Source organism: Psittacula echo (genome assembly GCF_963264785.1).
Source record: "Psittacula echo genome assembly, chromosome: 3".
NCBI classification, from domain to species: domain Eukaryota; kingdom Metazoa; phylum Chordata; class Aves; order Psittaciformes; family Psittacidae; genus Psittacula; species Psittacula echo.
The window spans coordinates 59408380-59431515 of record NC_137736.1 but is presented as its reverse complement, the minus strand read 5'-3'; the positions used below and the strand labels follow the sequence as shown (position 1 = coordinate 59431515).

Here is a 23136-nt window from a genome sequence, read left to right as displayed (position 1 = left end):
CTCCATGCAGCCTTCTCTTCTCCAGGCTGAACAGCCCCAACTTTCTCAGCCTGCCTTCATATGGGAGGTGCTCCAGTCCCCTGATCATCCTCGTGGCCCTCCTCTGGACTTGTTCCAACAGTTCCATGTCCTTTTTATGTTGAGGACACCAGAACTGCACCCAATACTCCAGGTGAGGTCTCATGAGAGTAGAGTAGAGGGGCAGGATCACCTCCTTGGACCTGCTGGTCACACTCCTTTTGGTGCAGCCCAGGATACGGTTGGCTTTCTGGGCTGCGAGCGCACACTGAAGCCGGCTCATGTTCATTTTTTCATTGACCAACACCCCCAAGTCTTTCTCCGCAGGGCTGCTCTGAATCTCTTCTTTGCCCAACCTGTAGCCATGCCTGGGATTGCTCCGACCCAGGTGTGGGACCTTGCACTTGGCATGGTTAAACTTCATAAGGTTGGCATCAGCCCACCTCACAAGCGTGTTGAGGTCCCTCTGAATGGCATTCCTTCCCTCCAGTGTATCAACTGAACCACACAGCTTGGTGACATCAGCAAACTTGCTGAGGGCGCACTCAATCCCACTGTCCATGTCACTGACAAAGATGTTGAACAAGACCGGTCCCAACACCGATCCCTGAGGGACACCACTCGTTACTGGTCTCCAGCTGGACATTGAGCCATTGACCACAACTCTTTGCGTGCGGCCATCCAGCCAGTTCTTTATTCACTGAGTGGTCCACCCATCAAATTGATGTCTCTCCAATTTAGAGACAAGGATGTCGTGTGGGACAGTGTCGAATGATTTGCACAAGTCCAGGTAGATGACGTCAGCTGCTCTGCCCCTGTCCATCAGTTTCATAGCCCCATCATAGAAGGCCACCAGATTGGTCAGGCAGGATTTCCCCTTAGTGAAGCCATGCTGGCTGTCACCAACCACCTCCTTGTTTTTCATGTGCCTTAGCATGCCTTCCAGGAGAATCTGCTCCAAGATTTTGCCAGGCACAGAGGTGAGACTGACTGGTCTGTAATTCCTCGGGTCATCCATTTTCCCCCTCTTGAAAATGGGGGTTATATTTCCCTTTTTCCAGTCGTTGGGAACTTCACCTGACTGCCATGATTTTTCAAATATGATGGCCAGTGGCTTAGCAACTTCATTCGCCAGCTCCTTCAGGACCCGTGGATGGATGTCGTCAGGTCCCATGGACTTGTGTACGTTCAGGTTTCTAAGATGATCTCGAACCAGGTCCTCTTCTACAGTGGGCCTAGGGTCTTCATCTCACAGTCCCTGCGTCCGCCTTCCAAGACTTGGGTGGTGCAGTCAGAGCCTTTGCCAGTGAAGACCAAGGCAAAGAAGTCATTAAGAAAATGTCACGATCTGTGTTTTAACCAACAATTAATTTTTAGAATCTATGCATCGTTAAGAATTGGGTGTTTGGTAGGATTGATAGTCCCTGAAATTTAGTCTCTGATGCAAAAAAGCAACCCTAGCTGTCTATGGTTGGTTCATCCGTGCTTTAAATGTAAAGTTTAGGAGATGCATTTTTGAAGGAAGAGTGTGTGTTCAGTGCCTTGTGTTTCAGAAAGCTTTCCTTGGTAATAGTGTCATATATGTTATTATATAGCAATAATATGAAGTTCTTCCTGTACAAATGCTCGTGATCATTTTGCCCTTAAGAGCATGAGAGGTTGCAAGAAAATTCCACACTTGGATTAGAACTGTTTGTTTAGTGCAGATATGAGGCAAATATTATTCTTCTCTGTTTACAAAACAAAATAGTTTCTTCTGCATTGCACATAAGCCATAGTTACAGCGATTTAGTTACAATATTTTCCTATATTACTCAAATATCTTACATGCTGAAATTGATTTACAAGTACAGCTACCTCTAATGTTTATTTTACTGGGTTGCTTTAAAATGTAGCTCTGAAACTGTTAAATATTCTGTTTGGGTTTTTTGTGCTTGTGTTTTTCCAGACTGATCTTGATTATGTTAACAGTGTTGTTGCAAGCCTGGAAAAAGAGTAAGTTGCCATTCATTTTAATGAAGGTTTTTCTTAGCTTATTGGTGGGTTTGCTTTTTGGGTGGGGTTGTTTTTTTTTTTTTTTTTCCTAAATCTGGTTGTTGTAAGTAATAAAAAGTATTCTGGAAATATGAGATCATGAATTTTTGTTTCTTAAGGGTTTGGACGTTTGAATGAAAACTTAATAGGTGACAGATTAAGGGGCAGTGATTCAGTCAGCTAAATTGTAAAACAATAAATAGGATTGAATTTGATGCAACATCAACAGATGGGATTGTTTCGGCATGCATGGAAATTTGTGGCATCTGTGGCAGGAGGCTATACTGATCTGAAGAAGATGCTAAGGAAAACAACACTTTTTATATACTTATATTTTTTTATATACTTCTATTTTACATGCTTTGTTTGGTTAAGTCATTGTAACCAGACACAATAACTGTACCAACAGAAAGCAAGCAGAAAGTCTACAGAACTCAGACTCTCTCATGTGATTTTAGGATGTTTCTATTGACAGGTTTTCTACAGAGATGAATTCTGGCTTGGTGGAAGTAATAGCCCCTCCTGCAACTTACTATCCTGACTTGACAAACTTGAAGGAGACATTTGGAGACTCAAAAGAGAGAGTGAGGTTAGTTTATTCACTCAGATCTATTCCCATCTCCTCCCACACCCAGCTTTTGTTGTTTATGAAATGGCAAGTGGGATGTGAATTCTTGAAATGTTTTCTTACTGTAATTCTTGAAAGTGTGGGGATGCTAAAAGTGCTCCTTGAATCCATCTCATTCCTATCTGCATGCTGTTCTGCGTGTGATCAGAGCCTAATGCTATGCTTGGTGGAATTCATTTAGCGTTAAATTCTGTGAGGAGAACTGAGACTTTATATAGACTTTTTTGTTTACTGTTTTTCTTGAAATACAGTGTAAACCCTATTAATTCCAGCTGAATTACCGTTTAAAATGCACATTTGTTTTTAGTGAAATGTCAGGGTATTTTCACAAAATCACATTCAAGTTAAACCAGTTTTATGTCTATATTAAAGCATAAGGTGAAAGCTTTGTTCCTTTTATTCAGACAGAGGATTTCCTGAGGGAACAATGCCAAAAGCAACTCCTCTAATATTTCACTAGCATGCATCATTCCTTATAGTGACATTTACTTTTCATTGCTAGTGTGTATTAATATTTTAATTTTTTCATAATTTATTTTTTCATAATTTTTTTCATAATTCTTAAGCTTTTAATTTCATTTCAGATGGAGGACAAAACAAAACTTGGATTATTGTTTTCTTATGATGTATGCTCAGAAAAAGGGGGTTTATTACATTCAGGTAAATTTATATTCTTTGTTTTGAGACAAGTTTTCAAATGAGTGTTGAGAAACTATGCTACTGGTCGCATCAGGAAGATCCATGTAGAACTTGATTCCATAGTTGAAGGAGTGCATTAAATATGGAGGTTATGGTATATGAGGAAGTAATTTGTGGAGGACACTGCCTTTGAAGTAGAAAGTAATTTGTCCTATGTGACTAATTTTCTCTTAAGATGCTTAGTAAAAAAAGTGAGGAATACAGGCAGCTGCCTAGGCAAAATCCACCTGCACAGTTCTAAATGGAATTTGAGCTAAAATCCAGTTTTACTTTCTTTTGAAGGCAAGTGCAGCATTAATTTATATAGAATCATAGAATGGTTTGGGTTGGAAAAGACTTTAAGATCGTATAGTTCCAACCCCCCTGTCATGGGCAGAGACACCTTTCACTAGACCACGTCACCCAAGGCTCTCTCCAGCCTGGCCTTGAACACTGCCGGGAATGGGGCATTTACCACTTCTTTGGGCAACCTGTGCCAGAGCCCCACCACCCTCACAGTAAAGAATTTCTTCCTTATATCCAACCTAAACTTCCCCTGTTTAAGTTTGAATCCATTACTCCTTGTCCTATCGCTACAATCCGTTAGGAAGAGTCCCTCCCCAGCATCCTTATAGGCCAGGCCCCCTTCAGATACTGGAAGGCTGCTATGAGGTCTCCACGCAGCCTTCTCTTCTCCAGGCTGAACAGCCCCAACTTTCTCAGCCTGCCTTCATACAGGAGGTGCTCCAGTCCCCTGATCATCCTTGTGGCCCTCCTCTGGACTTGTTCCAACAGTTCCATGTCCTTTTTATGTTGAGGACACCAGAACTGCACCCAATACTCCAGGTGAGGTCTCATGAGAGCAGAGTAGAGGGGCAGGATCACCTCCTTCGACCTGCTGGTCACGCTAATGACTGTTGTGTATAGATAATATTTTCAATGTGTTGCTAGACTTGTTTTCTGTATTCCTTTTTAAAGAGGTTTTCAAGAACAGAGTTAAGCAATTTTGCTTTAATTTAGCTCAGAATTGTCCCTAATTATGTGTCTTGCTGCTTTGAAGTAAAAGCTTTACCTACAGGTATTGCAGATTTAGTGGGTAACTGCACTTATGATCTTAATTTAGACTTTGGTACTGTGTCTCACTAGGGGGGAGAGCAGGAATACACTGGGAGAAAGGACAGAAGAATCAGGATCCTTAATGCACTGGCCTGCGCTTACTATGAATTAAAGGGCTTGTAGCACCCCATCTGGACAGTTCAACTGCCTGGACTAGATGATTAATTTGAACTATGCACCTATTCTGTTGGACACCTAAAGCCAGGTGAAATGAATCTCACCTCTGTAGACAATGTCTCTTAGCTTCTTGTCGCAGAGGAGAAATTCTTTCAGTGCTGTCAGGTGCATGAATAAATAGGATAATGTTTGTGTACAAATAAAACAGCTATTCTACTTGTTCTACTGGTAATGTCACTTAGTCTAGCATTATTTCAGTGATGATTTTTCTCTGGTGGGAGAAGCTAGGAAAGTAATGTTCTGAAGTAATAAGTTGGAATACCTTTGTGGATTCTTACTACAGAAAGATAATGGTTCTCCACAAATAGACTGACTGTGACCCCTACAATAGTTATTCTTGTCTATAGCATCTAGGTTTTATAGCAGCGCTTGCATTAGAAATATATGGCCATGTGTTAGCAATATATTGTAAATCAGAATTTCCTAGCTGTACTTTTTCCTCTTGCTTTGCTGGCTCTTCGTTTTATTTGTGTCTATGTCATTGTTATCTTCCTCTAGCTTGAAGATGACATCGTTGTCAAGCAGAATTATTTCAGCACAATAAAAAATTTTGCACTTCAGCTTGCTTCTGAAGATTGGATGATTCTAGAATTTTCTCAGCTGGGTTTCATTGGTAAGAAATTGTTCAGTTTAGTTCAAAAGAACACATTCATCCTCAGACTCTGTGAATTAATAGTGATCTGACTTCAAAGCTATCTTCTTTGTGCTGGAAATAGACCAAGAAGTAGAAATTCATTGGCTTTTTTAGGAACTCTGGTTTAACTCAGGCTTTTGTTTTGGTGTTTTGCTGTATGTTTTTTTGGTTTCCCCCCCTACTGCTCAAAGTGCCCCCGAGTTATTTCATATACTGTTGTATGACTGAGTATACTCATTTGTATACTTTTGTATGACTCAAACTGTTGGAAAAGAGCATTTTTATAACCAAAAGTTAGTTAATTCATAAAAATACAGTTGAACTGCAAGGGATGACTTACTTGTAATTCAGCTGCTGTGAAACAAAATGTCATTAGAGCACACCTGTCTGAAGTAAAATAAAAAAGCATGAGAACTACACCTAAAACAACTTCGCTGGTGTCTGTAACAAAATTTCCAAGAATCAGCAGGCATCACTTTGTCTTGGTTGCAAAGCCTGTTCTGTCTCCACCTTTCTAATCAATCAAGGAGCAGTTATGACAGTCTGCTCCTTATTAGGTGTAGTTAGAGTCTATCTGTCATTTGCAGTGAATGACAGTGAGAGAAGCTAATGCAGGATCTCAGGCTGTTGTGCATTGACTACTAGGATGCTGTTGAAATGACTTTGTTTTTTTGCTCTTACGCTAATGTTTTTATTGAGAGGTACTAGACATAACAGAAATGCCATGAAAGAGAAGTTTTGAAGCGATTTCACTAGTCAAAAAAAAAAAAATCACAAAAGTGATGTGTCATGATCTGTTTAAAGGCACTAAGCTGGAGATACGTGAGGAAAAAATAAAAGCTAAGTCGAACTGTGGAGATTCCTTATGTAGTCAACACAAATGATTCCAATGCAAGGGCTGTAAGTTGAGCTCAGAACAGAAAGAAGTTCTACGTGCAACAGGTAAAGCGCAGTCCAAGTTCAGTCATTCTCTTGGAAATTCTTGCTCTCTTGTTTTTACTTTGGGTCTGCTTTCCGGAGAATGACTTAATCTTTAACTCAGTGACCCATAATGGTAGCACTGAGAACTGAGAATGCTGGCATTGTATGAATGGCGTGTACTGTCCTTTTTCCATCTCAGCATCAGGTGTGCTGTTGAGGCAATAGTTCCCTGACTTTCAGGGCCTCAGACATTAACAATAGATATCTCCTAAGGCTGCTATGTTAGGGTACAGACTGGTACTTTGTATATTTCCCTGTCAGTCTAGCCTACAGAAACAATGGAGAGAAGAAGAGGAAATGGGCAGAGGGAAGTCTCCTTATTTATCTTGTCACCACATAACCTATCTGCTTGGTTGCCTGGGGCTGTCAACAGATATGCGCTGTTGCTGAAATAGTTATGGACTGGTTTTGTGGCCTCAAAGGTGGAAGGGAAAAACAGGATATGGTACTGCATATCATGGAAAAATAAGCAGAAGCTTTTTCCCCTAAATATACCTGTCACCTCTGTTGGGGAGTCCCTTGCAATTCTCTGTGGTTCTGTGGCTATAGAGACTGGTTAAATACCAGCATCTGATTAGGCTTTTTTTCCTATTTTTTGAACAGTTTAACTATAACCCAAACTAAGCCCACAATTTGAGTTTTAGCTCCAGTCCTAATTGCACTTGAAATGTAAATTAAATGTATGAAGTCTTTGGGCTATAGAAGTAAATTACATTCATTCTACATTTGCTTAATTTAGTAGTAGAGCATACTCACTTACAAATTGCAATTTTGTAAGGCTGACATGTCAAAACTTGTGCAAAACCAACTTACAGTTTAGGACATGCATTGTCTACCTCATGCAGGTGTATTTATTATTTGTGTATTTGCGCATTTCACAGCCCTTTCTGTTCTCAGTGCTGCTATAATAGAGCGCACAGAGCCTAAAGCCAGAAGGAGTAGATAAGTAGTTCTTAATACTGAGATTTGGCTTAATTACCTGCCGAACTGTTTAAAAATATTTTAAAGTTGTTTTTCTGCTCTGTCTGTATGCCTTTTTTCAGCAGTTGTAGTTTAAATTTAGTTATTAGCTCCTGCTGCTTGCATCCCTGTTCTTTGTTCCTTGGGTGATATTTGCGTGCCTCCTTTTAATTAGATGATATCAGTAGAATTTCAGATGTATTTAGCTGTGGCTACACATCTCAATGTTGCTTTTCTACCTAGAAAATTTAATTAGCTTTTTTCTCTCAGTTTAGCTCCTTATCCTGCTTTTAGATTTTGAGAGAAAAATTAGTATTCATGAATGTGACTAAAATTTCTGGCTTGGAGGCACATTGGTGTGCTATAACCATATACTGCATAGAAATTTTATGCAAGTAATGTAGATTTGTCTCATCTCTGCTGTCACTTTATGGATCTTGATGCATACTGATACTATGGTAGTTTGGTAATGTGGGTAGCTATGGAGAAGAGTAAAAGTAGCTATTTGTAACTGGGGATGGGTTTTGTGTAGATGTCTAAGAGCAAGTAGAGCACTGAATTGTCTAGATGCTACTGATTTAGAAATAATCTCTAAAAAGAGAGGTGTGGCTGATCCACTGTAAGGTATTGGAAGCCTTGATCAGCTTGCAAGTTTGCTAGGTAAAAATCTTTCTTGTCACAGTGTATTTCTGAACTGAGAATCTAATTTATGCAAGTACTACGTGAGGAAGTGGCAAATGCAGCTATTTAGGCTGACAGCAGAATTACAGAATTCTGTCACTTCTGCCACAGAGAAGTTGCTTCCTTTGGGGTTTTTTTTAATACTGAAAGCATAGTCTTTAGTGTTGTCAAGTATCTAATAAATAATGGGTGAGATGTATGCAGTTTCCCTTAGAAGCTCTGTGGAAGGAGATGCCTCTCTTGCTCTGCTGGATTGCGGCCCCTGACACAACAAAGTCATACTAGCTTTTTTGTGAGAAATAAGTGATTTGTCTTGCAACTGCCTGTGAACTGAAGTGTTTTCCAGAGGCTACGCGGTACTCTGCGCTGTAACTATAACACCATCTGTCACAAACTTTTAATGGACTGGTCTGAAATTGACCTTTTGGTTATCTTACACGGTTCCTCTGAATCTTACTGTGCCCTGATGTTTTAAGGCCTGTTGTTCTGATTAGTTTTGCTCAAGCTGTCCACATAGTTGAAGTTTGGGGAAGAATAGATCGAATCAAATATTTGAGATTTAAATAACTTCAAAAAAGTTCTGGCTTTAATGCTAGTAATTTGCATTTCATTAACAGGGAAAGCATTGAAATACTTGAACTGTAGTTAGAATATGTGCTTGCAGGTATAAAATTATTGTTGGTGTAGACTTAATATATTTAATGATGTTCATGCAGAAGAATGAGAAGGAATGATTTAGATATTTGCATTTCAGAGAACTGTTGTAAACAAAGTTTTCCATTTTGTGTGTGTCTTGTACTTGCCAACAAAATACTTGGGGCCAGAACAGTTCACTAAGGATAGCATTTAAATGGACTGAAAGTCAGATTGAAGGCTTGGCAGGGCACAATAAGTAACAGAAAATGTTCTGCAATATATTTTTTTTTAATCAGTCCTGGCTCTCTCTTTTATCAATATAGATAAATAATATGGAGAAAGTCTTCCATATTTCATAAATATCTAGAGATTTATGGAGCCAGATTTTACCTTTTGAGTCTTAATCCTCTCGGATTTTGAAGTTTCTTTCCAAAGAAACTGCGTTGTAGGAACCCAGAATCTGAAACCTCTGAAATTTTGTCATTAAAGTCTCCTGGGGTTGTGTCTGTTCTCATGCACTGTACCAAGTGCATGAGCATGGTACAAGATAAGCCACTGCTTCAATTCTTTCACATTATGTTTGGGTTGAGGTGGTGCCTGTTGACTTCAGTTTTTACTTGGGTCTCTTTGGCTCGATGAATTTTGACTATGTTCTGGGGATGGCCAGTGGGTAATCTGTAGCCTGGATTTAGAATGGCATCTTTATGGCTCTGTGGCTCACAGCGCTTTCCTCACCTGCAGCTGTGTGTGGGGCCACAGGACTGTAGCACCTTGGCAAATGCTGCTTCTGGTTCTTGGGCTGTGGCTATGTCCTAGGGAAGCCAACCAGCTGCTGGTATCCTCACTCAGGAGTGCCTAGGCAAGGGTTTGGCTGGTTTGGATTCAGAGAGGCTGGGGTGTTGGATCTGTGGAGTACGAGTTGTACTGGTCTGCTTCCCATCACAAGGAGTAGCTGTGGACAGTCAGGAGTCCAGAGCTTTGAAGACCTGTTTTTGTTTTTCCAGGGCTTCACTGCAGAGATCTGGTTTTGAGCAGATGTAGCAAGAGTGTTTTGGGGGAGAAAAGAGGGTGTTGATCCATAGCAGTACTATGCTGTGCCGGAGGTGTCCTGAAACAGAAATGACAGATGAGGGATGCTGTGCAAGGAGTTGGGACAAAGCTGTGCAGAGCTGGGCATGGAAGGTGGTGACAGCATTTCAGCAAGTAGTGTGTGGCTGTCTGTGCTTGGTTACTGAAGGGGAATCAGGGCTTTTCCCAGGAGGCAGGGTGTTGCCTGTTCATTTTCACTCCAGTGATCACCAAGAATTAAAGTGAGAAGGCTTTGCCTGCACTGTCAAGCCTTCCATGGTGCTAGGCAGTGTAAAGTAGAGAGGCCAGCTCAGACTGAAGTAGTAATGCAAGTACAGCCGGCTGATGCCTACTTAGCATATTCTGACCAGTTGCAGCTGCATGCATCTGGGTTTGTTTTGCGTGTATGTGTGTGTGTGTGTTAATTTTTCTTATTTGTTTTGGGTTGGATGTTTTTTCTTATTTTATTTTCCTGGTGCATCCTGTGACATTATTAACCAAATGATTCCCTGAGTCAAGGGTGGTTGACTGCGTGGTTGACAGTAGCATGCCTAAAGGAAAGTGCCTCTCAGCCTAGCCAAGTTTGCCATATGGAAGCAAATACTTTGTTGCTAAACCTGTTTCTATTTTAAGTAAAATGATGATAAATTAGGAAAAAGAGTAAATTCCTACTCTTACCTTCAGTCTGCTTATTTAATTTTAGGTACAGATCCTGTACATTAACATTCAGGTTTTGAATGACATGGTCTGTGAGTGTCTTTTCACTGTAGATGACAACTGAAGACTGTAGTCCTTGTGCTCTTTAGAAGAGGAGCTAATTGAAGGAAGAATTGTACAGTGTGGTTCTATTGCTCTGTCTTTGGGTATAAGAGGAAAAGCATTCCAGAGCATCATGACTGTGTATCCTCCTGAAAGAGGATAAACTCTCTTCTGTCAGTTGCTGTTGAAATTGGAGCAATAATGTGGGGGTGTTTCTGTCTTGAGTTGCATGGTATTTTGCATCTCTCCAACACCACAGAGAAAGGTCCACTTCCTATGGATGCAGGTGTGAATGACAGACTACCTCAGCAGGTATCATCAAGAAATGATGGTTTCAGTTCTATAAACATCCCAGAAACCTCTGATTAGTCCCATTTTTTCAGCTTGTTTTTGATTAGGATTCCTTGTATTTTTCTCTTCTGCCCTATGCTATTGAAAGCAGTAGGCAGAGATGAATCACCAGGAAAATTGGAAGCCCATTTAGTTGGAAGTGTGACAATCTGAAGGAGCTGTTATTCTGCATGAATTATTTTACACAACATTGTACAAATCATGTGATTGTTTCCTACCCATTTTAAAATATTTACTTTCACAAATAATGCTTTAAAAAATGACAATACAGTGTGTTAATAGTAACGAATAGTAACAATATACTAATAAAAAAATCATAACATCTTCTTTCATGTCTTTAAAGAAGAAAGCTTTGCAGTTATCCCTAGTTTAGTAGGAGTTGTCCGTTGTTTAGGGAGACCTTCAAATTTTAGTTACAGCTTATTTTCAAATGGAGATGCTTATTCAAGGGCCTCATTGCAAGAAGCCCAAGTGATGTCAGTAGTTTTGCTTTATAAATAGCCAAATTGAAGGTTTCTGTAGGGGGCAACTTTGATTAAGCGGTGTCAGGTCAGTTAATGTCTTACCACATTTACTTTGCCAACCCACGGTGTGAATGGTCTGCTTTATGAATATAGCATCATTCCAACAGATGAAATAATTGGGACTTTTATCAGATGCTTCATGTCTATTGCACTGCATCATGATGTAGCTTTGTGCAGACCCCTCCAAACTTATCCCAGAATTCCAAAAAAAAAGCATTATTCATTGGCTATGTTCTGATCTTATTTCCTAGTAGTCATAAGAGAATGAGAGTGCATCATACCTGTTTTCTGAAAAGGACCATGCCCTATAGATGGTCTTCGAAGTATGTGTGTACTTTTTGACAAAATAAAGGATCTTGCAGTTTGTGATCCTGGCATTGACAAAGCTAATCTCTGTATGTAAGAATCTGATACCTGATGGTGTCAGAGCACACATAACAGGGCCCTGCAAATTTGATGCTGTCCTTTAATAATATCGTTGTTGCTACTATGTATAAGCTAACAATGGCATTCTGTATCTACTACTACTGATATCTGTTCTACTACAATGGGATACTGTATCTACTCTGAGATATTGTATATTGTGCCAGGCTCAGTCACCTGCTTCAGTAGAGAAATTTTCTATCCCTGTTACAACAGGGATTTGAATTCTAATCTTCTTCTTGTGGCTTTTGTTTGTTTGGGGGTGTTTTTTTATGCTGCCTTGCGTTAGTCTTCTATGAATTACAGACTTCAGTGAGCCTCGAAAGAAAGAGAAGTAACTGAATGTCTGGCTCTGAGTGATAGTCCCCAAGTACATTCACAGCAGAAATATAGTTTCCTAATCACCTAAGGCTAGCTAATTTTTTATTTTTTTGTGTAATACTGGCTTATGGTGATCATACTTCAGGTATACCCTCTCTTAGAATCATAGAATCAGAATGGTTTCGGTTGGAAGGGACCTTAAAGCTCATCCAGTTCCAACCTCCCTGCCATGGGCAGGGACACCTTCCATTAGACCAGGTTGCTCAAAGTCCCCAACCTGGCCTTGAGCACTGCCAGGGATGGGGCAGCCACAGCTTCTCTGGGCAGCCTGTGCCAGTGTCTGACCACCCTCATAGTGAAGAGTTTCTTCCTACTGTCTAATCTAAGTCTACCCTCTTTCAGTTTAAAGCCGTTGCCCTTTGTTCTACGGCTACATTTCTCTGCTTATATAAAAGCAAACATCCTCCTTAATGGCTATATAAGGTAGACTGCCTGCACCATTTCTTCATTTCCACTCAGCCATCTGTTCAAGTAGTGCTATACTGCTGATAGTTTTTAACCTTCATACAAAACATTGTTCCCTATGTGTAATCCACACTAGCCTATATAGCTCCTTAGTGGCTTTTCCAAATTATGTCCTCTTGTAGACAAGAACTAAATCCCATTTTCTGATGAGTGTGGGGAATGTTTTTGCCATCTCAGAGGGCAGCCTGTTCTCAATGTCTACTCTAGCTGTTCTTCCTAAATGTAGAAAAAGATATTAGGGTCTCTACCACTTGTGGAACTTTTCATCTAAAAAGCCTATGAAGGCCTCAGATTACAAGTGGAAAAAACACAAACCACATTTCACATGCCTAAGTGCTGTGTGTTAGTGTGTTGTACAAAGCTCCCAAGTGTGGAGAGACAGGGGACTTGCATTGGAGACTCTAATCTGGTGGACTCATCCATTAGTGCCCCCAAGCCCCAAGAGCCCATGCCAAAGTGAGCACTGACCACCATCTGCAGAGCCGAATCACTTCAGCTGGTGTCTTCATGAGAGATTGATTGCCATGTGATGTCATTGTCCCTGCCTCCTCCTTTGTAGCCTAGCAAAGTAGAGGCAGACTTCATCTGCAAACCTGATAATGTCCTCTGACATTAAATCTGGCATCTCAAATCTGGCACTACGTCTGGGAGTTTAGTTGGTGCTCAGTCCCTGGTACAAGCACTTGTCAGTCCGTCTTCAGCCTTGGACTGCCCCAGTCAGAGTTGTGTTGCTCCTGGTAGCAGTGTCTTCATAGAAGGCACCTTTCTTAAGTGTCCACCTTTCTCTTCAGACTCCTGTGCTGGCAATGAAGTGTATTCCAGGACAATGTAAATAGTTGCTCTTGTTGATAGTAAATAGAATTTCTTCATCAACAGTAAGTTTCCTTCTTTTGCCAAGGCCTCCTTAAAGCATCACAGTTTGCAGGGATCCCAAGAACCCTGTAGCACAGTGCGACCCAGAAGTCCACCTAGATTTGACGAAGCAGTATGCTGTCTTGGAAGCCGCAGAGTCATGGCAGTACTTGTCAAAGAAGTTTTGCAGCTTTTGTGGGAGAGACTTTTTACTGGGCAGCTGACTGTTTTGGGTATGGCGAGTTGGAAATGCCCTCAGTGTAAGTATGCTGATGGCGTATGCCTTTCAGAAAAAAACTTCTGGTCACTGCTATGTGATGTCTTTAAGTTGCACTGTCGCTGGTTATGGTCTAGCAGCTTCTTTCCTTCCCTTTGATTTTCTGCACAGAATGATCTGCAGTTAGTGGTAGGTGTTCCATCTCTGCTTTTGTACAGGCAAATGCTGAAATTGTATGACTGAGCAGATAACACTTGCAACAGCTCCTTGTCTCAGATAGAATGCTTGAAGCTTACATGTGACATGGGGAATCGCAAACACAAGTCCATAACTCTTCCTCTATTTTTACAGACTGACAATTTCTTTTCTTAGGGAGACTGTGTTGTATACTGAATATCTTGGTAGCACCAAGATATATTACAGAGACTTCTTATTTGAATAGTTGTTTTATTTAGTTTTACATAGCTAAAAGGTATGAAGCCTTTAAAACATTGAGATTTCAAGTTTTTCATTGCTAACATTTCTTGTCTTGGCACAAACTTTTCATCTGTTGTCTTACTGTTTTCAGAAGACAATGTTATCTTTAATCTAAAATAACTCCTGTGTTTTTTAATGTCATCACAGGTAAAATGTTCCAGTCTCCAGATATCACTCTTATTGTAGAGTTCATATTTATGTTTTATAAGGAGAAACCTATTGATTGGTTGCTGGACCATATCCTCTGGGTGAAAGTGTGTAACCCTGAGAAAGATGCTGTAAGTTTGTTTTTATCACAAAGCTTCTAAAATGTTTTCATGATGATGAGTGAGTTGGTTTTGTGAGCTGGAGGCTAGCATACTATGTATTATGGGGGTACTGCATGTTCTGAAAGAGTCTTTCTTCCTACCAAGATTTTAGTCTCAAAAAGAAATTTAGAGAGTTCTCAGAGGCATTATGACTGTTATTGTTTCAGATTTTAGAGATGGATGCAATCGAATGAAAAGCAAAAGTCTCGTTGTTTTCTGTGCGTAGCATTCCTAAAATAAATTCATTCACATAACCCCTCATTCACTGAGGCTCTGTGGAAAGCCATTGCTTAGATAGCAATCATAGAGAAGGTTCTGAATGGGGAGTAAACTGAATTTTGGGCCTTCATTTCTCAAGTAGCACCCTTGCTGAAAGACTGACTAAGCAGGTTCTGTGCAAAAACCTTGAATAGTATTGGATTTGCACAGCATTATTGGTAGATTTCTGGAATTAAAATAAGAACTACTGGACAAATAGGTCTAGGTTCTTGTTAAAGAGGTTTTGGTTCATGTAATGTTACATACTTGCAATAAGAAATCAGCAACCTTGTGTTGGTTTTACTAATGTGATTTATTCTTTTTTAACCCTCTTCCATTTCCCCTTCTGCCCATCATTTCAGAAACATTGTGATCGACAGAAATCTAACCTGAGGATACGCTTCAGGCCTTCTCTTTTCCAGCATGTTGGCCTCCACTCCTCTCTAGCAGGGAAGATCCAGAAACTCACTGTTAGTACCTAAAATTTTGCTTCTTTTCCAGAGCAGGTTGATTAAATGAAAAGATTTGTAGCCTTTGAGAAAACAGGCATTTTCTTGTTGTCTGGCACTTTTAAGCGTGTTGTACATTACTCCGGTTGGAATGAAACCTGATTTCAACTGGTTACAATCAAGTATAAATCTCAGCCTGGTTTTGTGGATTTTTGCTAGGGGATGTTTTTTGGTTGGTTTTGGGGGGGGGGGGTGGTGTTGGTTTTTTGGTTGGTTTTTTTTTTTTTACTGTAATGGCATGTTCATCTTATCAGTAAGATCTGATACACCCAGAAATGAGTAATGCATTCATTTTCTGTTTGACACAAGGATTTGTTTTAAGTGTAATCACTTGGGGAAAAAAAAAGCATAATGAAACAGGTTATCTGACCGGCATGATACTTGTCTTTATTTCAATCAGGATAAAGACTTCCTGAAACCATTATTGCATAAAATCCACGTGAATCCACCTGCAGAGGTTTCAACATCTTTAAAAGTCTACCAGGGACACACGCTCGAAAAAACCTACGTAGGAGAAGATTTTTTCTGGGCTGTCACACCTGTTGCTGGGGATTATATTCTATTTAAATTTGACAAGCCAGTCAATGTAGAAAGGTAAGTAATTATTTGCATTTGGTCTCATATCTAAAGCTGCTTGTTTGCCAAGAATGCTTGAAGATAGAATGTGGGGCTGTCATTATAACCTAAAGTGAAATGACACAGGGTCTTTGGAGTTAGGCTGAATAGATGTTCATTAGTGTCTTCCCTCTAATTCTTATGCAATTCAAAACTGGTGCTTCTCTGGAAGTTCATAAGAGAATTTTAAAGAGATGATTTGATTGTATTTGGTCGGTCTACTTCTAATTATAGAGCAATTGTACAGCATGGTATGTGGTACAGTATGTTATGGCTTGCAGCCTTGGTCCCTTGATTGTCCAGATCAGAAATCTTGCTGGAGCATATCACAATGTCCCCATACCTGAAAGCTGGGAACTCTGGATGGTAGTGTTTTTCAGATGTAGCTTTAGGGCTTGAAAACAGCATGCATAGACTCCAAGCTGACCTATTTGAAAAAATTAAAAATTAGAAAAAAATAAAAGGGGGGGGGGGAAGCTGCCCTTCAAATACAAATATCTGTGATTTGTTAGAGGACTAAAGGTGACTTCTTTTTTGGATACTACTCAGACTAAATAAGGGTAATAGAGTTTGTGCCTTAGAGTGTAGTCATCCATTAGCTTTATGGAGGCTCATTTGCTGCTTTGCTTTATATGGTCTTGCCAACATAGTAGTCCAAGACTCATAAAATAAATAGTTTATTTAGTGTCTGTTTAGATGTTATGTTTGTGGATTCCTTTTCTCCTTTCTTCACATACCTTATGAGACCAGTACCTATAGTCTGGTAGAGCAAAGTTTCTTTGTATCAATGTAACTGGATGCTTTTCCTTGTGAAGAAGCCCTTTTTGCAGTCCTGAGCTCAATCCAATTAGTCAACTTTTGTGCCTTGGTACGTAATCAAAGGCTAGGTCTTCACCTTGGCTTAGCACAACAGTAAGGATCAGTAGTTTCCTTGTTACTATGTTGTTCCATATGAATATCTGACCTATGAAACTCAAGTTTGTCATTTGAGAAGTCAAATTACGCTTTCAGTTCATCGTTACGGTTTGAAGGACTTTTCTGGTTAGCTTTCCAAGATGCATGTGTTGAGCAATAAGACTGCCATACCTCCTTGGATTCAAGGCAGAAAGGGGTTTTTATCCTGTGCCAATGGTTGGAAAAAATACGTATTTTTCAACTCAGATGTATGAATTCATTGATTTCTTTTAGATCAAATGTTCCCCTTCAAAATTATGAAGTAAATGTCCTATTTGTGTGTTTATTTTGTTTTTCTGCTTCATTGCTTGGTGGTTGTTTTCTGGCTTCTTGATTACTTTTTTAAAAAGTTATATTCATGTATGTTATGAATAGTGTAACTTTGAGCAGCAAATGTTAATCTTAGGTGGATTAGGATGAGTCAAGTGCACAATCGCAATTTTGAAGAGCACTGCTAGCAAGTATCATAGGGCAGCACTGTTATTCAAAAATGGTGTGCACAGGTCTGAAAGAAATCTTTTTTGATACGTATTTCCTTAATGGCGAGAGGTTGAGGGAATGAGGAAGTACTAATTATCTGTGCATAAAGGTGGGAAGAGAGCGTTCATTATTGTGCCCTGGAAAATTGAATCTAGGCCTAAGGTAGTTGCATCTACCTGCTGTGTAAACAACAGTCCCAGCAGTAGAGGAGATGATTTTTTTTGTTGTTGTTGTTATTTATTGAATCAATGCATTTTAGTTTTAGAAGAAAAGGAACATCTTGTATTTTGTTGTTTCCCAAAGGAAATCCACAAATTAGAATGATGTTACCTGTTCAGATTTAAGTTTAACACTGTTTGGACTGTCATTGCAAGCACTTTTAAAGTTTTGTTATGATTTTAGTTTCTATTGCCACAGTGTCCTCAAAAACGCCATATTTTGCCTTTTTGAAGTCAGTGGCTGATTAGGGAGGGCTACAGATGGAATTTTAAATTGTTGAGGGCTTGGTTTTGTTTATCTGCTTAACTGCAGCAGCAGATTTTGGTAGGTGAAGGTCAAGTGGAGCAGTGGTGTTGCCTGATATTTCAAGGGTGCTTGCTGAGGCAGTCAAAAATAAAGCTGTGACCTGTTAGTTGAAACACAGAAAGGGGAAAGTGGACTGAGCATTAGGAAGACTTACTGGTGGTTACATATTTCTGACTATGGGAATTAAAAGTAGAGAATACACTATTGAGAGCCATCTTGTGTTTGTGAAGGGATGCAACAGGAGTTTCCTTCTTTAAATAATAGAAAAGGTCTTAGAATTTATAGAAAATTTTGTCTGCCCAAGTCAGTTTGAGTGTAGCTGCTTAATAACTCCCGTAATAAATTCTGAATAAACAAGTTTTTAATGGAAATACTGACCAAACTCTGACTGAATGGGAGGCCTGTTACACTGTAACAGAGCATTAACTTGTTCCTATAGTTTGTTTTTCCATGCCACATGCTTTGCTGAACTGAATTTAAATTTTCTGCTGAGTATAAGAGTTCAATAATTACCTTTCATTAAGTCCTTAAGTATTTCATTTTTGAGATCTGAAAATATTGTCGGGGTAACACTGGCAAGGATCTCTTAATAGTTTAAAGTGAGAACTGAGCCCATTTGCTGAGTAGAAAGGAACATTTCTGGCTATTTTGTGTAAGATCTGGTTGGCAGATCCCTGCTGAATATTGAGCAGTCAAATAGATGGTGCTGGTTCTAAACCATACCTGGAGGTATGTGTAAATTGAAACTGTCAAATGCTCAGTTTAGTAACAGTTCTTGTACTGAACCTTTATAGGGTTTTTTAACAAGCAAAACATCTCCAGCCACAACACTGATGTCCCTTAATAGTAAGCTAGGATCTCATTTTTGGAATAAGAACATATGTACCTCTCAGAAGTATATTCTTGAGAATAAAAGTAGATCCACTGACTTTCCTCTTAAAACAAATTGCACAGCACTGTTGAAGGTTGAGGTGTTCGTTTGATGGGGTTTTTGTTTGGTTGGTTGTTGGTTTGTTGTTGGTGGTGTTTTTAAATAAATGAATGGACTCTTTCCTACATGCTCAAAACAGCCTGCATTGTAAAGATAAGAAATAGTGAATTTCTACTCCCTTAACTTGTTATATAATTATTGAAATCCACTTTGCTATTTTGGTCTGCACACATTTAATTATTAAAACTGACAGTTATATTTGAGAGTTTCTTTATGAAGCATACATTATTACTACTTGAATGCTAGTACTGAGTGTAACTTCTTTTTCCTCACTATAAATAACAGATTCAAGATACTTCTTTTCTTCACTAGTTACTCTTTTTTTTCAAAGATGTCTGTGAGTATTGTGCCCTATCAGCTCATTCTGAAGAGCTTTTGACTTCAGAAGTTGCTTTGAGGGGTTTTTGTATGTAGGAAGCTCTAAAATGTTGGTGAATGAGTAATGAGTCTTGAGCAGAGATCAGTAAACTTTGAATGTTATCCTGGTTTAAAAACAGAAAACCCAAACAAAGCCAAACCAAAATAAAAACCAAAACAAAAGAGCACATCCCTGAATCCCAGAAAGAGGTTCCACTGCAGCACTGAAGTGATGCTCATATCTATCATCGTCACAACCATCTCTTTTTTGACTGCCTAAGTTTCAGAGTCCTCTCTATAGATGTGATTGATACAAATCAGTCATGGTTTTCAGAGAAGATGTGCACTAATTACATTAAGGAAGCCTTTGGAAGCGCATAACCAGTGGTTGTTTTAATTAGATTGTGTTTACACTTGTCAGCTTTTCTGCAATAGGAATTTAGAAAGGGATTTATAATTTAGAATAGGAATTTATAATTTATAATAGGAATTTCTAGAAAGGGATTCAGATTTATTTCAGTATAAATTGCTATCAATTGTTGATCTTTATTAAATAAGTTTTTAAAAGGTGCAGGAAAAAGTAAGGATGTATTTTGTACTGGAAATAAATCCATCAAAACCTATCTCAGCTTCACGGGGGTGTGTGTGTATATATATATACACACATAAATTTGCTTTGTATTTTTAAAATATGAGGCTTATCATTTCTTGTATGTAACTGCTTAGTAGTGTTACTTTTAATATTTTCAAAAGGATTGGCAGAATTTGGGTTTGGGGAGGGGAATTTGGCTTACAGTTGTGTTTGATTGTGGGGTTTTTTTTCTCCCCTCAGTCCTAACGCTGCCGTTAGCTCTGTAGTTGCCCCATAGTTGTGTTCTTCTTTTAGCAGCTTATTCTGTAGTCATCCTAATGTGACATTTATAAAGTGATTTTATGAGGTAGAACTTGCTGACTGGATTTTCAGCTTTAAACTGAAATCTTAATACTTTGACAAATCAGCTTGTAGATTACATTTATTACTTTGTTCTAATACTGGCATAGATACTGAATGTGCAGTATTTCAGATTAATCACTCCATTTTTCATATTGTTGACCCTGGAATCCCAGGGAACATGTGATGTTAGCTCACACTTATTTCCTGTGGCATCTTCTCACAACATAGAATTACTAATCATGCAAGAAATAAAGAATTGACTTAAGCTAGAAAGTCAATGTGTTGAGTGTAAAGAGTGTCTTGTTGGGCTCCTGGCAACTAAATATATACATTATTTTGTCTGCTTTGAAATCACTGTGACAGTGTTGAAAAAATACTCACATAAAAAGTGACAGTTGTTTGCCTGTTGTTACTGCCACTTCATTGTAAAGGAAAAGAAATGCAGCTTTTAAAACAGGTTCCCCCGCAGTGAAAACTTAAAAGGAATTTAATTTTTTTTTAAGTATAACGAAGTTATCGAAAATGTATCATAGCAGTTGGTTATATACGTATGTAAAATATAGTTAATTATCTGCCTATGGGATGCAAGTCCTCCTGTGGGTAGGTACACAAGAGCAAATGTATTACAAAGCAAAAAAAGACTTTCTAGCTGCTTTCCAAAACTGACAGTGAAGTGGAACTTTTTCATAATTTCCTTTTGCAGTAATAACCACTTAAAACCTAGGGAACTGCAAAATTGGTTGGATTTTAGATTAGTAGAGGAATAACTAGTAGAGGAATAATGCATAAGCTGTTCTTTGTTCATATCGCTGTTGAGTACAGAAACTCTGCTTCAGTGCAGCACAATACATTCAACCTTTCTAGGGTAATTTTAGCTGAAGAACCACATACATGCACACACACAGAGTGTATGGTTTAGAAATAGTGTTTATTCTGATTTTAAAGATATAATACAGTTATTGAAGTTTAACAGCATCTTCATTTTATTAAGCTTTAATGGTGGTGTCAGTCGATAGGAAATATTTGAAAGTCTCATTAAATGTTTTGGTGTTTGTCAGTATGTTTCAGGTGAGATAATAATCATAGTTTATATATTAAAGAAAAAAAAAGAGAATTTGGGGATTCTGGTTTCTGTGTTTATATAAGCTGCTGTACTAACAAGTAGAACATCCTCAACTGGATGCACTGGCAACAGGGATTTGGCCGGCAGGCTTCCAGTCACTTATGCTGTTTTCTGTTTTCATCACTTATGCTCTGCTCTGGGCAAGGAGCTCTGCCCATAACAATGAGGAAAGAACTTAATATGAAAAGGATGAAAAAACCTGAAGTATGGATCAGAGACAAAAGAAAAGAAGCCTGAACCAGGACATGCTGCTTCCTCCTTAATGGTACTAATAGTCAAGATTTGTATATTTCGCAGTGTTCCTGGGTTTCTTAGTCAGAAATCTTGGAGTCTTAATGCTGTTGCCTAAACATGAGATGTCTAATACCACTTGAGATACCCTAAAATACTCCACCTGATTTCCAGAAGGGCTTGGGTCTCTGAGATGTCATAATTTCATCTTGCCAGCCTGTGATGAGGTCTCATACCCAAGTGTAATCTCAAATGGTGACAAATGCCATGTTTAAGAAAACTGAATGGAGTTATCACCTGTGCCTTTGGAGAATTAAACTGGGAGAAAAAAACATGTTTATGTGCGTATTAAAAATACCCAAGCAACTCAAAGAAAAAGAACCAAACCAGAAAAACTAGCAACAGCAAAAGCCTTTCTACATTTCACTGAATTAAAAATCCAGCAGAAATAACCTTGTGAAAGAACATAAGGACCATTTAACTAATACTGTTGCAGTGGCAAAATAAGTAAATTCCTTAAAGAGCGGACATTTCAGGACAGAGAACAGCCCTTCCCGTAAAAAACAACTGAACAGCAACAGCAAATAAAAAGCAAATAAGCAAAACCCAACCACAAAACACCAAAAAACCTGAACCTGCCTCCAAAATGAAGAATGAAAAAGATAAAATGAATTTAATTCCAGACTCTTTTCTATTACAGTTGACATGTGTATGCTCTAGAGAGTACAGTGCAGGTTTAGAAAGCTGATCTCATAGTCCTCACTGGGAAACAGAAAGCAAGAGTAGACCTGGGAATAAGTTTTTTTTACCCAGCTAAATGCCTTCTCCTCATATTGCACAGTTGGAGAAAGTTAGGAAATGGTATGGGTAACCTTATCAAATTATTTAGGTTGACTTTTAAAGTGGTGTGAAAAAACTCATTTCTTAGTTGTGTGTTGGATAACAAAAAGACTCAAACCGCTCCCCAAAATCCCACAATCACCTCTTCAGTTGGGCTACCTCTGTGGTCCTTTGACAGACGTGAGCAAGTTCTCTCCTTTCGGTGTGCTGGTTTGGGACTTCATGTGCAAATGGCGAATTCATCCCCCACAGCTCACAAATGTGCAACTCAGTTTATATATAGACAGACTGGCTGCTTCTGGCAGAGGAAATGAAATCTTAGCAGGCATTTTGCATAGAAGTTAATAGACTCGAGGACCTAAGCTGCTTTTTTGCTTTTTTTCTTCTTTTTTTTTTTTTTTTTTTGAAGTGTAAGCAGTTTTTGTAAAAGAGTGATGAAGAGGCGTAGGGGGTAGGAGAAGAAACTGAGCTCGAGAGAGTGAAAAGAACTTATTCATCTTCTGTTTGTATTTTGCATAAGGAAATAATGCATGGCTAATACCAGTTTCCAGTGACAGTAAAATAACATTTCCAAATGAGAACTCTGGGAAAATGAGAGGGAGGAGGTAGATTAGATTTCTTTTACCACATTTGCATCCAGTGATCAAAAACACTGGATAGAATTGGTGAAGAGTGACTCTTGAAGTGGATGATGGCATCTGTAGAGCCAAAAATTTGCTGACTGAATGCTGCTTTTATAGAAATGTGCAGAATTAAAAACTGTTACGCTGCGTGTTGCTATGGATAATGTGCTCAAACGTGAAAGGAAACATTTCCTCTCTGCTTTCTTCCTACCTCTTTTCCTTTTCTGAAAATGGGATGTACTAAAATACATCAGATTGCTAAAGAGAGAGACATAAGGAGGATAGGTAGAGAAAATTATTTGATTCCTGATGTTTACAGAGTTTATGC

At 39.0% G+C, this 23136-nt stretch overlaps 1 protein-coding gene across 1 annotated transcript in view; it reads left to right on the top strand.

Annotated features, from left to right (window-relative positions):
- The window catches only part of MGAT4A (alpha-1,3-mannosyl-glycoprotein 4-beta-N-acetylglucosaminyltransferase A), a 75627-nt gene that overhangs the window by 41437 nt on the left and 11054 nt on the right, over positions 1-23136 (top strand). Inside the window, exons 5-11 of the mRNA XM_080612216.1 lie at positions 1967-2013; positions 2528-2641; positions 3265-3340; positions 5150-5264; positions 14208-14338; positions 14989-15096; positions 15536-15729. Of these exons, the coding sequence (XP_080468342.1) occupies positions 1967-2013; positions 2528-2641; positions 3265-3340; positions 5150-5264; positions 14208-14338; positions 14989-15096; positions 15536-15729 (785 nt within the window). The remainder of the gene's footprint in view (positions 1-1966; positions 2014-2527; positions 2642-3264; positions 3341-5149; positions 5265-14207; positions 14339-14988; positions 15097-15535; positions 15730-23136) is intronic.